This window comes from Xenopus tropicalis, chromosome 10, assembly GCF_000004195.4.
Source record: "Xenopus tropicalis strain Nigerian chromosome 10, UCB_Xtro_10.0, whole genome shotgun sequence".
In the NCBI taxonomy this organism is placed as follows: domain Eukaryota; kingdom Metazoa; phylum Chordata; class Amphibia; order Anura; family Pipidae; genus Xenopus; species Xenopus tropicalis.
The window spans coordinates 21,749,188-21,764,008 of record NC_030686.2 but is presented as its reverse complement, the minus strand read 5'-3'; the positions used below and the strand labels follow the sequence as shown (position 1 = coordinate 21,764,008).

The 14,821-nt window shown below is 38.0% G+C and overlaps 1 protein-coding gene across 1 annotated transcript in view; it reads left to right on the top strand.

The window, feature by feature from the left end:
- Positions 1 to 14,821, top strand: part of wnk4 (WNK lysine deficient protein kinase 4) — a 152,014-nt gene that overhangs the window by 119,275 nt on the left and 17,918 nt on the right. Inside the window, exons 8-15 of the mRNA XM_002932519.5 lie at positions 830 to 969; positions 2,561 to 2,637; positions 4,198 to 4,339; positions 6,271 to 6,387; positions 8,609 to 8,770; positions 10,342 to 10,396; positions 11,100 to 11,255; positions 11,513 to 12,435. Coding sequence (XP_002932565.2) covers positions 830 to 969; positions 2,561 to 2,637; positions 4,198 to 4,339; positions 6,271 to 6,387; positions 8,609 to 8,770; positions 10,342 to 10,396; positions 11,100 to 11,255; positions 11,513 to 12,435 — 1,772 coding nt within the window. The remainder of the gene's footprint in view (positions 1 to 829; positions 970 to 2,560; positions 2,638 to 4,197; positions 4,340 to 6,270; positions 6,388 to 8,608; positions 8,771 to 10,341; positions 10,397 to 11,099; positions 11,256 to 11,512; positions 12,436 to 14,821) is intronic.

The following is a 14,821-nucleotide window of genomic DNA, read 5'->3' as shown; positions in this document are numbered from 1 at the left end:
GGTTCTTTCCGTAATTTGGATCTCCATACCTTAAGTCTACTAAAAAATCAATAAAGCATTATTTAAACCCAATAGGATTGTTTTGCATCCAATAAGGATAGATAAGAACAAGGTACTGTTTTATTACTACAGAGAAAAAGGAAATCAGCTTTAAAATTCTGAATTATTTGATTAAAATGGAGTCTATGGGAGACGGGCTTTCTGTAATTCAGAGCTTTCTGGATAACGGGTTTCCGTTCTGTACAGGGTATTTATACCTCCCAGTGGCCATGATTTAGGGAGGACATCCCTGATTGCAGATCCCAAAAAGACTTACTGTAAAGTAGGTGGGGATCGAGGCGGTTATGTCTGACATAACTGGACATGACCATGGCAAATTATGTGTCAGGGATTAAACTGTTGTATATAGAAATATTCTGCAATGTCTGTTCTGAAGAGTTAAATACAAAGACCAACAACTTTTTGCAGCAGGTCATATAACCTATAGCAACTGATCAACAAGTAGCATTTATTGGGCAGCTATTGGTTACTAGACATGATGCAAACTTTGTGCAATGTATTACATTACCCCAACATGTATAAAACTGACCAGGATTGAATCAAAGGGTTTACAAAACTACAGTGAGTGTTGGGACACAAGGCACCTGTTGGAGAACCTGAAGTCAATTTTAGTGACTATTTATCCAGTGCTTAACCAATGCCTTTATGCACTTTATTGCACCATATCTATAATTTTAAAAATATTAATCAAACAAATATAATTCAAGCTGTTTCAGAAGAGAAGCTAGTAGGCAGAATGTCTTGGTCTAAACAAGTTTGTGTCATGCAGCGGACTGTGAAACAGATGGATACCTGAGCTCTTCTAGCTGTATGGAGGCTGTGGATGGCCAGAAAAAACCTTCCAATGATGTCTCACAAGAAGACTCTAAAAGTCCACCCAGCACAGAGCCAGAGATATGCTTCCCTGGGGTAAGAAGAAGATGAGCAATTATCGCTAGTAACAATATCTGAATACTAATTGCAGATAGCTGTTAAGACCCAGTGTGTTGGAAGCGCATGAAAAATAAAAAATAAAAATACAAAATAGTGCAATATGTTTCAAAAGTTAATGAAACTGAAATGAAAGAGTTATGCCTATAACTCTAAATAATAGCAAAGTGCAGATAAAATATACAAATGGCAGAGTGGTGTAGTTGCATACTCACCAGATGGTAGTTAAGATATGCAGAGGTAAGTAAAATCCACTGTTGATAGAGGTAGGTTCAAGATCTCCATTCAGTTTGGGAAAGCAAAAGATAAAATAGAATATAGTGTAATACCCTTTATTAAAAATAGTCCTGCTGCAGTACAGGCTACTTACAGTATCTGGATAAGAACAAAACGTATCAAAAATAGCTCTACGCGTTTCACGTGTCCGCCACGCTTCATCAGGAGCAATAAAAAATGTAATGTAAAAACAACATCTTATACTGGCAAATCCCATGCATAAATTAAGATGAGATACAGCTGACCCAAAGAACATAGGTGCACATTAAGTATAAACCAATGGGGAAAGGAGGAGGGAGTAGTGACATAATCAATGTGGTTGTGATCCGCCCACCATATAGAGGAGCTTTCCCCATTGGTTTATACTTAATGTGCACCTATGTTCTTTGGGTCAGCTGTATCTCATCTTAATTACCATTTTATGCATGTGATTTGTTCTTAATGTGCACCTATGTTCTTTGGGTCAGCTGTATCTCATCTTAATTACCATTTTATGCATGTGATTTGTTCTTTTTTAGTATTACACTAAAAAAAAAAAGACCTATTTTTGATACGTTTTGTTCTTATCCAGATACTGTAAGTAGCCTGTACTGCAGCAGGACTATTTTTAATAAAGGGTATTACACTCTATTCTGTTTCTGCACATGTTTTAATACCCATCCAAGAGGGGTATTTTCTTTGGAGGAAGCAGCAGGAGATTTGAGCACCACGCTTATTGTCTACATTGAAGGCTGAAAGCAATTAAGCACGAGGACACCTATAGCGCTGAGTATCACTCACAAACCTTTCTTCCACAGATAGCTGTTAACCCCCTTTTAACATTGGCTTAAAGAATAGGATTTGTACTGAACATAAGTTATGTCCATTGTTTTAATTAGGAAACATCTACAGTTTTGTTTTTATTGCACTGATCGGGGATACATTTGAAATTGAAACTAAAACCCTGTTCTACTTCTTGATCCCAAAGAGCAAATTTAATCAAGCCAGCAGCCCAGAGAAACTTCTGTATAATTAGCAGCTCACTATTTGAAATTTGTCTAAATTAATTCCTCCTCTTTCATTTCTAAGCCTGAGATAGAGCTCTTTTTTATCTTCTCTTATCCCAAGTGCGGGAGTAGGATATAGTAGTGTTACCTCTATTTTCTTAAAGATAATTTGCATACAGAAAATTTCGCACAACTTATAATGCAGGGCATATGTTGTACTTTTAAAGTCAAACATGTGAAAGTGCTTATTGCATAAGTGAATCCTGCCTTACTCCCCAGTGACCAGTCTTTCTGCTTTATGTCTTCAGAGTATCGCTGTGAGTGTGAATACAGAGCAACTGCCTTTTCCTGTGTTGTCCAGTGAAATTACCTCTCCAGTAGACAGGTAAGGGAACATCAACACAGCCCCAAAGCACTATGGGGCTCATTTATGATATGAAGCGCAAGGGCAAAGCATTATTAGGGGTACAAAATGCAGGCTTCATTGACACTATTCAAAATGGTACTTGCCCCCAACGTAGAGCTAGTACCAATGTGCCCCTTCAGCCTGCTTTAATGAATAACATACAAATGCAAACACTGACACAAGGGAAACTTGGCATTGTTAACAACCTGGACCTAAAGGTAATTCCTTGTTTCCCTTATTGGATTGTGGCAAAAGGCGCAACTGACTTTTGCCAAGTTTATTCAACATTTATGGCGTTATTAATGCCACGTGACACGAATGTAACACAAAATCTGCAGAAATAGTATGTACCACAACTTGTGTGTGATTTTCAAAGCACACACTAACATGGCAGTTTTCATGAGCAAATTGCCCTGAGTATAATGTACTTGCATTCATAAATGAGCTTTTATATTTTTATAATATGAATATCCTGTAAATTATATCCTTATAATACACAAGAGTCATGAATATCCCATAAGTTATATACTTATAAACTTATTGATGTAATTTCTGTCACATGACTTATAATGTAATAAATTGTAATATATTATGTACCCCCTGTTGTAAAATAGAATGATATTAGAAGTCACCCTGGAGTTCCTTGACCTGTATAAAAGAAATCAGCCTGGCATCGTGCTTTTACATGACCATGAAACTCCTTGGTGACTTATAATATCCTTATATTTCACAACAGGGGGTACATATTTACTATAAAAATGGTGCTTAGTGATACCATCAGTTATAATCGATGCTTAGTGATGTTATTTCTGTCACATGACTCACTAAAACTTGTATTATAATAAATATTGTAACCCCAGTTGCAAAATATGAGGATATCAGAAGTCACCTCGGCATTCAATGACCTGTTGGGTACATAATTTACTATATATTTGCTTCCTTATACTGCACTGAATTACAATCTCCTGATAAAATACAAGAGAATAATAAGAGATATATGTTAATATTATAAGCTTTCCTTCCCTTATAGTATTTCTCACTGTTTGTAATTTTGTATTTTGTAAGATTGTACAGCACTGCGTACCCCTGTGGTGCTTTATTAATAAAGTTAAACATACATACATACATACATACATACTATGTTAAAGGCATATAATCATGGATCCATCTGCTTTGCATTAGACACCTATTACAAATAACAGCCACCTTAAACCTCTAGGGCCTCGTGCTTCATAAGCACAAAATTACAACCCGATGTGCAACAGCTGAAAACTCATGTTGGTTGCTCCTCAGAGATCACATAAATTGAAGGAAAATATGTACAGACAAACACAATAAGCCATGTCTTTCTTGCAGCCACAAAGCAACTTCACTAAATTGTATGGAAAATTCATTGTACTATGAATGGTTCTTCATACACAAATATCAACTACTCTTCTACTCTCATCTTGTTGTTTGAGAATTTTTTGAGTGCTTGTCCATTTTTAAGCAATAATATACAAATTCTGTCTTTGTTTTCTTGATTTTGTGTCATTGCAGTTATGCTTCAGATGTGGCCTCAGGGCTAAGCGATGGCTGTGAAGGGCTTTCAGCTGGAGAACGAAGCATTAAGTCACCTGCCAAAAAGGCCACCACTAAACTTCTGAGACGCAAAGCACGGTCAAGGCTGAGAATTATAAATGTAAGAGCATATCTGCAAATGTCATTGTAATATACGTGTCATGGGGTTATGTAATAAAAGGCACTAAGTTTGCCCAGGAGCAGTAACCCATAGCAACCAATCAGCAGGTTGTATTTACTGGTCACCTGTTTAATAGAAAACATCTTATTGGTTGCACGTAATGCCTTTTATTACATATAGGGGTTAGAGTTTAAAGATGGCATAGGTACCTGCCCACCTTCCCACCCACAGATAGGGGTAACACGGGTATAATAGGATCCTTAATCCAGAAACTTGGTATCCAGAAAGCTCTGAATTGCTGGTGAGCAATCCCCCATAGAGTCTCTTTTAAGCAAATGATTCTAATTTTTAAAAATGATTTCCTTTTTCTATGTAATAATAAAACCTTGCCCTGTACAAGATGGTAACTAAGCTGCATGAATCCATATTGGGGTCAAAACAATCCTATTGAGTTTATTTCATGTTTGAATAATTTTTAGCAGACTTATAATATGTAGATTCAAAATACTGAAATATCCCTATATCCAGAAAACCCAGGTCCCAAGTATTCTGGATAAAAGATCTTGGTAGTTTGAAGTAGACAGACAGTTTTACCTATTTGTGATTTCCCAGAGTCTGTTCTTTCCAAAAATGTGGGGATGTCTGCGATTAATGTTCTGTTAGTGGAATTTTTGACCTTGAAATTTCAAGTATGCAGCTTTCTGAAGCAGTGCTTTGGAAATTTGCTAGTGTACTGCTTGGAGTTTTTGACCTATACAAGTGAGAAATCTCCATAAACCTATATATATTTGGTACTGGCACATGCAGGAGACATGGGACTTTCCAAATCAGTTGTATTTTCGGCATAAAATAATTTTTGTTTCTGGTACATGTGTTTATATTATGGATAATATAATTTTTTTTATTTTTAGACATTTAAAAAATTGTTTTCCTGGGTAAACTTAAAGTCCCCCCCGAGATAAGGCCCCTAAAGTGAAAGACTGCAAAATGTTCAGAAACTGTCTTGTAATAAAGGTTCCACTATGACTAAATCCCCTGGCAGTGAAAGGGTTAAAGTCTGGAATGTGCACTTAAATCATGTCTGAATTGTTTGATTTAAAATTTTGCACTGAGGAGCAGAGGGGTAAATCAAAGAAAAATGTTTCTTTGTCCCAAACATTATGAAGGGCACTGTATACATGTATTAGGTTTCTGTTGCTGTTTAAGCTATAATATAAAGGGGCTATGGTGGGGGCATTTATTTAGTGCAAGGCAACAAAGTGTAAAAAAAACAAAACAGGTGCAATCTGCTAGGTTTTTCACACTTTCGTCATATCCTACACATAAAAGAATTGTTGCTTTAGATATCCATGCTCCAAAATGGCTCATAGAGACCTGCATATTTATATACAGTATAGGCAACTGTGGGCCCATGCCTAGGGCACCAGTTTTAAAGAGGTCACAGGGGACTTTATATAAAGTCCCCTGTGACCTCTTTAAAACTGGTGCCCTAGGCATGGGCCCACAGTTGCCTATACTGTATATAAATATGGCCCTGCCTATGCAGGTGCTATGCACATTGCACCTAGCAACAGATTTCCAATCTAGCACCAGGTGTAGAGCCCAGGCAGAATCTGGACTCAAGTGCTTTTTAAATAAGCACAAAGGGAAAGACTTTTGCACCCTGTAGTGCTTTTGCACCTGCGCATGGGGTCAAATATGTCATATCTAATGAACAGAATGAGGGGAAATAATTCCACAGACTATAAGCATTATTCATGCAAATCTAAAATGTGGAACATGGGTTCTAGTATACATAAGGAGTTGGATGGTGTGTATGGGATGTTTAGGACAGTAAGAAAGGAATCAGATATGAAAAGCAGGAAGGGAAAGTGCTACTTTTCCAGGAATCTAACAAATTAACTTTGTCCACCTTCTCTATGTTCATTTAGATATCAGATAAATGCGACCGGGTTGTTGAGTGCCAGCTGCAAACATATAACAATAAAATGGTTACCTTCAAGTTCGACCTGGATGGAGATAATCCAGAAGATATTGCAGTGGTTATGGTATGTACTGTATATACTGTATAATGAATTTATTAACTACTTGTGCTGAAACTCAAGAACTTGTAGGTGAGTGTCGCTCTGGGGGGTTGAATTGTGATCAACCAATTTTATTCCCGCTTATCCTACTTAAGCGATCTCAGTGTTTCTTTTCATCAACATCATCACTTTTTTGTAATTTGGTTCAAAATCTCTGTGTGTGATGCTGTGGATAATATTGTAATGTTCCTGTTCATAGCACTATGAATTACAAACCACCTATCTCTGTAATGAATTTATATTATATACCTAATGCACATTTTAGCCAGGGCTGTGGAGTCGGAGTCGAGGAGTCGGAGGCAATTTTGGGTACCTGGAGTCGGAGTCGGCAAAAAATGAACCGACTCCGACTCCTACTAAATTTAAATGGGAATAAAAAAAAAAAAAAGCAAGTTTAAATGTCCCAATTCACAAACAGTCATAATTAATTACTTCTCTGCTATAAAAATAAAGCCCAATGCACGCAGTGCATAAACGAACACGTTGAGTGACCATGAAGCTTTTCATTGACTGTATGCTTCACTAAATGGGACGTAACGCACAGTTAAGGTGCGGCAGCTCCACTGCGTCGTGTTCCTCTGTTACAGGGAACACAATGCCCACTGGGAACCTAGCCTAACTCTCACTGATAACTAATTAAGTAAAAAAAATTTGCAGGACTAGAAATACTTGTATACGTGAAGGGAATGGATAGTCAATAGTTTAAAGGAACAGTAACACCAAAAAATGAAAGTGTATAAAAGTAACTAAAATATAATGTTCTGCTGCCCTGCACTGTGTGTTTACTTCAGAAAATCTACTATAATTTATATAAATAAGCTGCTGTGTAGTATGTGGGCAGCCATTCCTGCACCGGTACAGCTGGGGTGTTTGCTACAGAAACCCTACTATAGTTTATATAAATACCCCGCTGTGTAGCCCCGGGGGCAGCCATTCCTGCACTGGTACAGCTGGGGTGTTTGCTACAGAAACCCTACTATAGTTTATATAAATACCCCGCTGTGTAGCCATGGGGGCAGCCGTTCAAAGGAGAAAAGGCACAGGCACATAGCAGATAACAGATAAAACACCAATGTATTCTACAGAACTTGTCTGTTATCTGCTATGTAACCTGTGCCTTTTCTCCTTTTTTCCAGCTTGAATGGCTGCCCCCGTGGCTACACAGCAGCTTATTATATAAATTATAGTAGTTTTACTGTAGAAAACACACCAGTTTTACCAGTGCGGGGCAACAGTGCATTATATTTTTATTACTTTAAATCTCTTTTATTTTTTGGTGTTACTGTTCCTTTAAGACTGAAGCTTTAAAACACTTGAAAAACTGCTGTAATTCAGCTGTAATGTTAGCTTAAACTTTAAACATGACTATGGGATTCTAGGGAAATCATTAGGAGTAGGAGTATAGATAAAATTGTCTATCAGTATATTATCAGTTCAGTTGTGTTTTAAGTGCCCCTTCCCCTTCCTGGATGTATAAAATAAATTAGCATATTAAAAACAGAGGAGTTGGAGTCGTGGAGTCAGAGTCGGAAGTATCAGAAACTGAGGAGTCGGAGTCGGAGAATTTATCTACCGACTCCACAGCCCTGATTTTAGCACTACATGGTAGTTGCACTGAAGTCAAGCTGCAGGAGGAATCCAAATGTTCATATTAAAAGGGGTGGTTAACCTTTAACTTTTAGTATGTTAAAGAATGGCCAATTCTAAGAATTGTTTAAATTGATCTTTATTATTTATAGTTTTTGAATTATTTCCCTTCTTCCAATTCTTTTTAAATGGGGGTCACTATTGCTCTGTGAGGCTACAATTTGAATGTTATTGTTAATTTTTGTCATTTTCTTTTTTTGAGGCCCTCCCCTATTCGTATAGCAGTCTCTCATCCAAGCCACCCCCTGGTTGCTAAGGTAAGTTAGACCCTAGCAACCAAAAGCTGCTGAAACTCCAAAGTAGAGAGTTCCAGAACTGAAAATGAAATAACTAAAAAACTACAAATAATAAAAATAAAGACCAGTTGCATATTGTCTCTGAATATTAGTATGTCTTCATTATACTAAAAGTTAACTGAAAGGTGAACAACCCCATTAATCAAGGAGCCTGTGTTGTATTCTTTAGAAATCAATAAGAACAATGAAGTGTTTGAAAGGTGCACCCCATAACTGTCAGTTTAAACGTTCCTTTTGTTCAGGTAAACAATGAGTTCATCATGCTGTCTGAGAGAGAGAGTTTTACCAACAGGATTCGGGACATTATTCACCGAGTGGAAACCCTCTTAAAAAAAGAAGCCAATGGAGACAGAGACGATGAGGGTGAAGAGTTTAGTAACAGCCCCTTGCCTCACAATCTACAGGTATGAAGTTTGATCACCAGTCTGGGCCTTATGAAAGGTGCCAGGCTATGCCAATTGAGTAAGTACTGCAGTAAAAGTATCATCTGCATTAAACAGCTTCTCAGCGAAGTAGCTCTACAACATTTACAACATAGTACTACCTGCTTTTTGGCCAGATCATGTCATATAGTAGCCTATTCAGCCCACAGGAAAAGAAAAGGCCATAAGAATACCCTGAAGGGCCATATTAGCCAGCTGGCCTCTGGTTGACAACCATGCTATAGCCTCTACATGTCTAACATCTGGCCCCAGGACAACATGCATCCCACTCTTGAACAAAATGCAGGCTGTTCAGTTTACGTGTAATAAAAGTAAACTAAAATGTAGCCCCGTTGCCTGCCAGATCCTTGGGTGCCATTTTCAGACAAACATTCATACTGATTTTATTTATGTAGCACAGCTATGTATCTAATCTTAAAATTTAAAAACAGGTTGACTTTCCAGTTGTTATGTTCTACAGTAATATTGTTTCAGTGAAGCTAAAATAAACACATATCCATCAAGTTCAACCTGTTTGCTCAGGTGAATCCTATCAAACTGACTTGGGGTGTTATTTTGACTTATAGTATTTTATTCAATTAGGTGGTGGGTACATTATTCAAATTAGAATTTTAGTGACATCTTGTTATTAGTGGTTGTGTTTTTAAGTGAAAGTGACATGATTTAGTTGATTGGATATGAGGGGTAAAGGAGAAGGCAAAATCAAAGATAACCCCAAGGCACTAGGCTTGATGAGAGGTGGGTGATAGTGGATTTGTTAACTGTGACAGGGAATTTATGGGATGTTATGGGTGTTTGGGGGGGGGGGGTAAAGATGACCATTTCTGTCTTAGAGAAGTTTAATGTAAGGTAGTGTTGGGACATCCAAGTAGAAATAGCTGACAAGAAGAGACATGGGTTAAGATTAGGAAATGAGAGATATGTCTGAGCATCTTCTGCAGAGGTGCTACTGTAAATCATATGAATGAATTAATTAGCCCATGGAGTAAATACAGAGATGAACAAAAGGTTACCTAGAACAAAGAGCCTTGAGGAACCTCAACAGAATGAAGTAAGTGAGAAGGTGATACTCAACTGTAGAAAACACTAAAATAGTAATTTGAATGGTAGAGGAAAACCAGAAAAGGGCAGTATAAGTAAGGAGATGTGGTTGTAGGCATTTGCAGATAACAAGTCATTGGCAAGTTGTGTTAGAGTAGCAGTAGATTCTCTCTTTATAAAGAGATTTAGTCACGTGGGTTTTTTAGCTAAAAGCCATTACGTTTCTTTTAAACCTCAGCATGGGGAGACTATTATAGAACTAGGTAGGTGGTACATTAAAAAAAAAAAAACCAAAGAAACAAAGTATACTTTTATATATTTTAATACACATGTTCGATAACCCTGCAACTTTGGTGTTACCTTGAAAAATGAATTGACCATTTATACCTCTGTATTAAATGAAACTGGATTATAACTAGATATGACTAACTCTTTCATTCTAAGAATCAACCATTACACAGAATAGACGAAAATATCCATCTGTTTTTCAGGCTGATCTCCAGCTTCAGGAGCTCTCACGCTCATTTTCTTCCTCCTCTTTAAATGGTAAGTTTAGTGGCCTTCAAAGATGTTGTATAGCCATGTTTACTGACGCTTTCTCATTCACCTTCAAATAATACAAAAAAGGCAATTGTGCAAAGGTTGAGTTTTGGGTTATCCATTTATTTGGCCCTCAAGCTGAATGGTTGGATACTGTATGATTGAATCTCACTGTATCTGCACTAAAGTCAGGGGAAGCAGCAGTGTTGTCAAAGACATTGTTAGATGAGATTTTCTTTATGGACATACCAACTGTAGCCTGTTGGACAGACTGCATGAATATAGTACATGAAGTATCTATTTAAATCACACTTGCCTTTCCTGTCTAAATTTTAAGCTGGCCATACAAACCCAAATATGGATATGCAAAATGCCCAACTATATTGTTTGACTGTCTGGGTGGGTATGTCATATATGGGGGTTAAATATAACTGAAAATGTAACCATCTAGATTCTCAACATATGTGTTTGATGTACTAACGTCTAGATTGTAGAAGTTAGTACATCAAACACAGATGTTGAGATTGAATGAACAAAACAGGCTAGTCTGCCTGCTAGGTTGCCTGCATGTATGTACTATAGGTTACTTACAATAGCCACAGGCCAAATGTCAAATGCCTCAAAAATGGAGTGTTCTGCCACACTAAATTTTGTGTTTCTGCTTCTTATAATGTCTTCATTAATGTATTGTATTTTACTTAAATTCCAGATTTGGTTTGTCCAAGTCCAACCAAAGGAGTGCCTTCACAAGGTTATCTCTTCCAGAGTAGCCCAGTACTGGACAGTGATATTTTTGGCACTGCTGGACCTCTGCTTACGTCAGCAGATCTTGGATCTAAATCTCACCTACCAGCAATGTCTACAGGTATAACACACAGAGCTGAATGAATAGGGCTTGTGTTGCAAATGAATTCTGCATATTATTTACATTATTATTATTTTTTATAATGTTATTATTTATTACATTATTATTTTTTATTATATAATATTATTTTAACACCAGGTAATCATACTTGTACCACTACCTCTGTAATGTTTCCAATTTGTATTTAAGTTTGGTTGAACTATATGATATGTTCTATGGTCCAACACAAAAATCAAATGTATTTGTCTTTTCTTTAGGTTCTCCTATGACAGCCAGCAGAACATGGCCCTCTTTTGAAACTGCATCAAATCCAGCTGGTTCTTTCCCCTCAGGTTATTCCATGCCAACCTCACAGTCCTTTCCTCCTGCAATTTTTAGTTCCATGCAGTCTGGCAACTACCTCTCTTCCCTTCCCCAGCACATGATGCCTTCATCTTCAGCAGGGCCTATAAGTTCCCCAAACACTGTCTTTCCCAACCTGATGGGAAGCCATCAAAATTCATTGCAGCACATGCTAAACAGTGGGATGGTGCCACCAAATATAAACAATGCTGTGTCTGCCCTAGCATCTAGTGCACAGCCAGTGACTCAGTGGTCTCCCACTGCACCTATGTTCTCACTGGCAAATGTTTTATCTTTAGCAATGAGCATGGCACAAACTTTATTGCCAGTAGCATCGCCTTCAACTGCCCAGCCTCCAGGAATCCCTCCAGGAGGACCTTTATTTCCTCAGGCAATATCTGGAGCAATTCAGTCTCCTTTAATGTACCCACAAAGCTACTCACAGCCTCAAAGTCCAGTTAAGGAGAGTCCTACTGCCCTGGGTCAATGCCAATATATGTATCCTGCTGGACCTGCACACTCCTCTGGACTTCTGCTTCAGAACATGCCTGCTCAAAATTTTTCGAACATTGGTGGTACTTTCCTGCAGCCTTTCGTCCCACAGGAGACCCTGCCACAGAGTGGGGTGATTGCCAGCAACTTGCAGTCTACAAGTGTACCAGGATTTCAGCTGCAACATCCACAACAGATCAAGGAAGGTCCACCTCCAGTTGTTCCACCAGACCAGTCTAGGTTGCCACCAGTACTAGGAACCTTCAACGAAGCATCTTCTGCACCTCTTGGAAATAAGACCTCAGAGGCTACTGGATCTGTCGTGGGACAGACTATGAATAAACCTGTAAGCATTAGCTTTTAATACATGAGGCATTACCAAAGGTAGACCATATTTAGTTTGCACATATGCCATTGTGTATCTATACAAGATAGCATCAGATATTAGGTAGCCATAAATAGTAACAAATAAATATAAATACAGTGGTGTGAAAAACTATTTGCCCCCTTCCTGATTTCTTATTCTTTTGCATGTTTGTCACACTTAAATGTTTCTGCTCATCAAAAACCGTTAACTATTAGTCAAAGATAACATAATTGAACACAAAATGCAGTTTTTAAATGAAGGTTTACGTTATTAAGGGAGAAAAAAAACTCCAAATCTACATGGCCCTGTGTGAAAAAGTGATTGCCCCCCTTGTTAAAAAATAACTTAACTGTGGTTTATCAATTTAAATTTTCAATTTCAATATCAATTTCTGTAGTCACCCCCAGGCCTGATTACTGCCACACCTGTTTCAATCAAGAAATCACTTAAATAGGAGCTACCTGACACAGAGAAGTAGCCCAAAAGCACCTCAAAAGCTAGACATCATGCCAAGATCCAAAGAAATTCAGGAACAAATGAGAACAAAAGTAATTGAGATCTATCAGTCTGGTAAAGGTTATAAAGCTATTTCTAAAGCTTTGGGACTCCAGCGAACCACAGTGAGAGCCATTATCCACAAATGGCAAAAACATGGAACAGTGGTGAACCTTCCCAGGAGTGGCCGGCCGACCAAAATTACCCCAAGAGTGCAGAGACAACTCATCCGAGAGGCCACAAAAGACCCCAGGACAACATCTAAAGAACTGCAGGCCTCACTTGCCTCAATTAAGGTCAGTGTTCACGACTCCACCATAAGAAAGAGACTGGGCAAAAACGGCCTGCATGGCAGATTTCCAAGGCGCAAACCACTTTTAAGCAAAAAGAACATTATGGCTCGTCTCAATTTTGCTAAAAAACATCTCAATGATTGCCAAGACTTTTGGGAAAATATCTTGTGGACCGACGAGACAAAAGTTGAACTTTTTGGAAGGTGCGTGTCCCGTTACATCTGGCGTAAAAGTAACACAGCATTTCAGAAAAAGAACATCATACCAACAGTAAAATATGGTGGTGGTAGTGTGATGGTCTGGGGTTGTTTTGCTGCTTCAGGACCTGGAAGGCTTGCTGTGATAGATGGAACCATGAATTCTACTGTCTACCAAAAAATCCTGAAGGAGAATGTCCGGCCATCTGTTCGTCAACTCAAGCTGAAGCGATCTTGGGTGCTGCAGCAGGACAATGACCCAAAACACACCAGCAAATCCACCTCTGAATGGCTGAAGAAAAACAAAATGAAGACTTTGGAGTGGCCTAGTCAAAGTCCTGACCTGAATCCTATTGAGATGTTGTGGCATGACCTTAAAAAGGCGGTTCATGCTAGAAAACCCTCAAATAAAGCTGAATTACAACAATTCTGCAAAGATGAGTGGGCCAAAATTCCTCCAGAGCGCTGTAAAAGACTCATTGCAAGTTATCGCAAACGCTTGATTGCAGTTATTGCTGCTAAGGGTGGCCCAACCAGTTAGTAGGTTCAGGGGGCAATTACTTTTTCACACAGGGCCATGTAGGTTTGGATTTTTTTTCTCCCTAAATAATAAAAACCCTCATTTAAAAACTGCATTTTGTGTTTACTTGTGTTATCTTTGACTAATAGTTAACGGTTTTTGATGAGCAGAAACATTTAAGTGTGACAAACATGCAAAAGAATAAGAAATCAGGAAGGGGGCAAATAGTTTTTCACACCACTGTACATACATAAATTATTTGGTTGGCTACCAATATAAGTGGCTTTTTAAACTATAGACGTTAGTTACATATTGCAATAGCTTCTTTATAAAAAGAAACAAGTTCTGTTATTTGATCCTTAGTCCACTATGTATCTGAATACCAGCTGAATTCGGGCAACACATATAGTTCTCATATGCAAAATGAGAACAATTTATGGTATGGCAGATATATGTTTTCAGGAACATTTTGTCCATATATAGTCAAACAATCTGGGAAAAAATAGCAATGGGAATTCGAGCTGGCAAAAAGCATGTTACTAAAACAAATTACCAGTGCAGTATTGTTCCCCTTCTATCTTTAGAACAATCGAGGTGCACTTGCAGAATAGGTGCAATATGTATAATATATGGGCCATTTACAGTGAGCATTTGTTTACTTAAAAAACATTTGTACCCTGGAAAATGCTGCATGCTCCTCTTTAGGAGGCACAGGCAAGCACTGTCCTTACGCTGTACCATAGCAGACACCTTGCTGCCCTAGAAATAGGTGTGGAAACTCTTGGGCAAATTTACCATTATTCATAGTTTAGATATATCATTGTAGGAAAACATGGTAGAGATAAAAATACAATCAATAG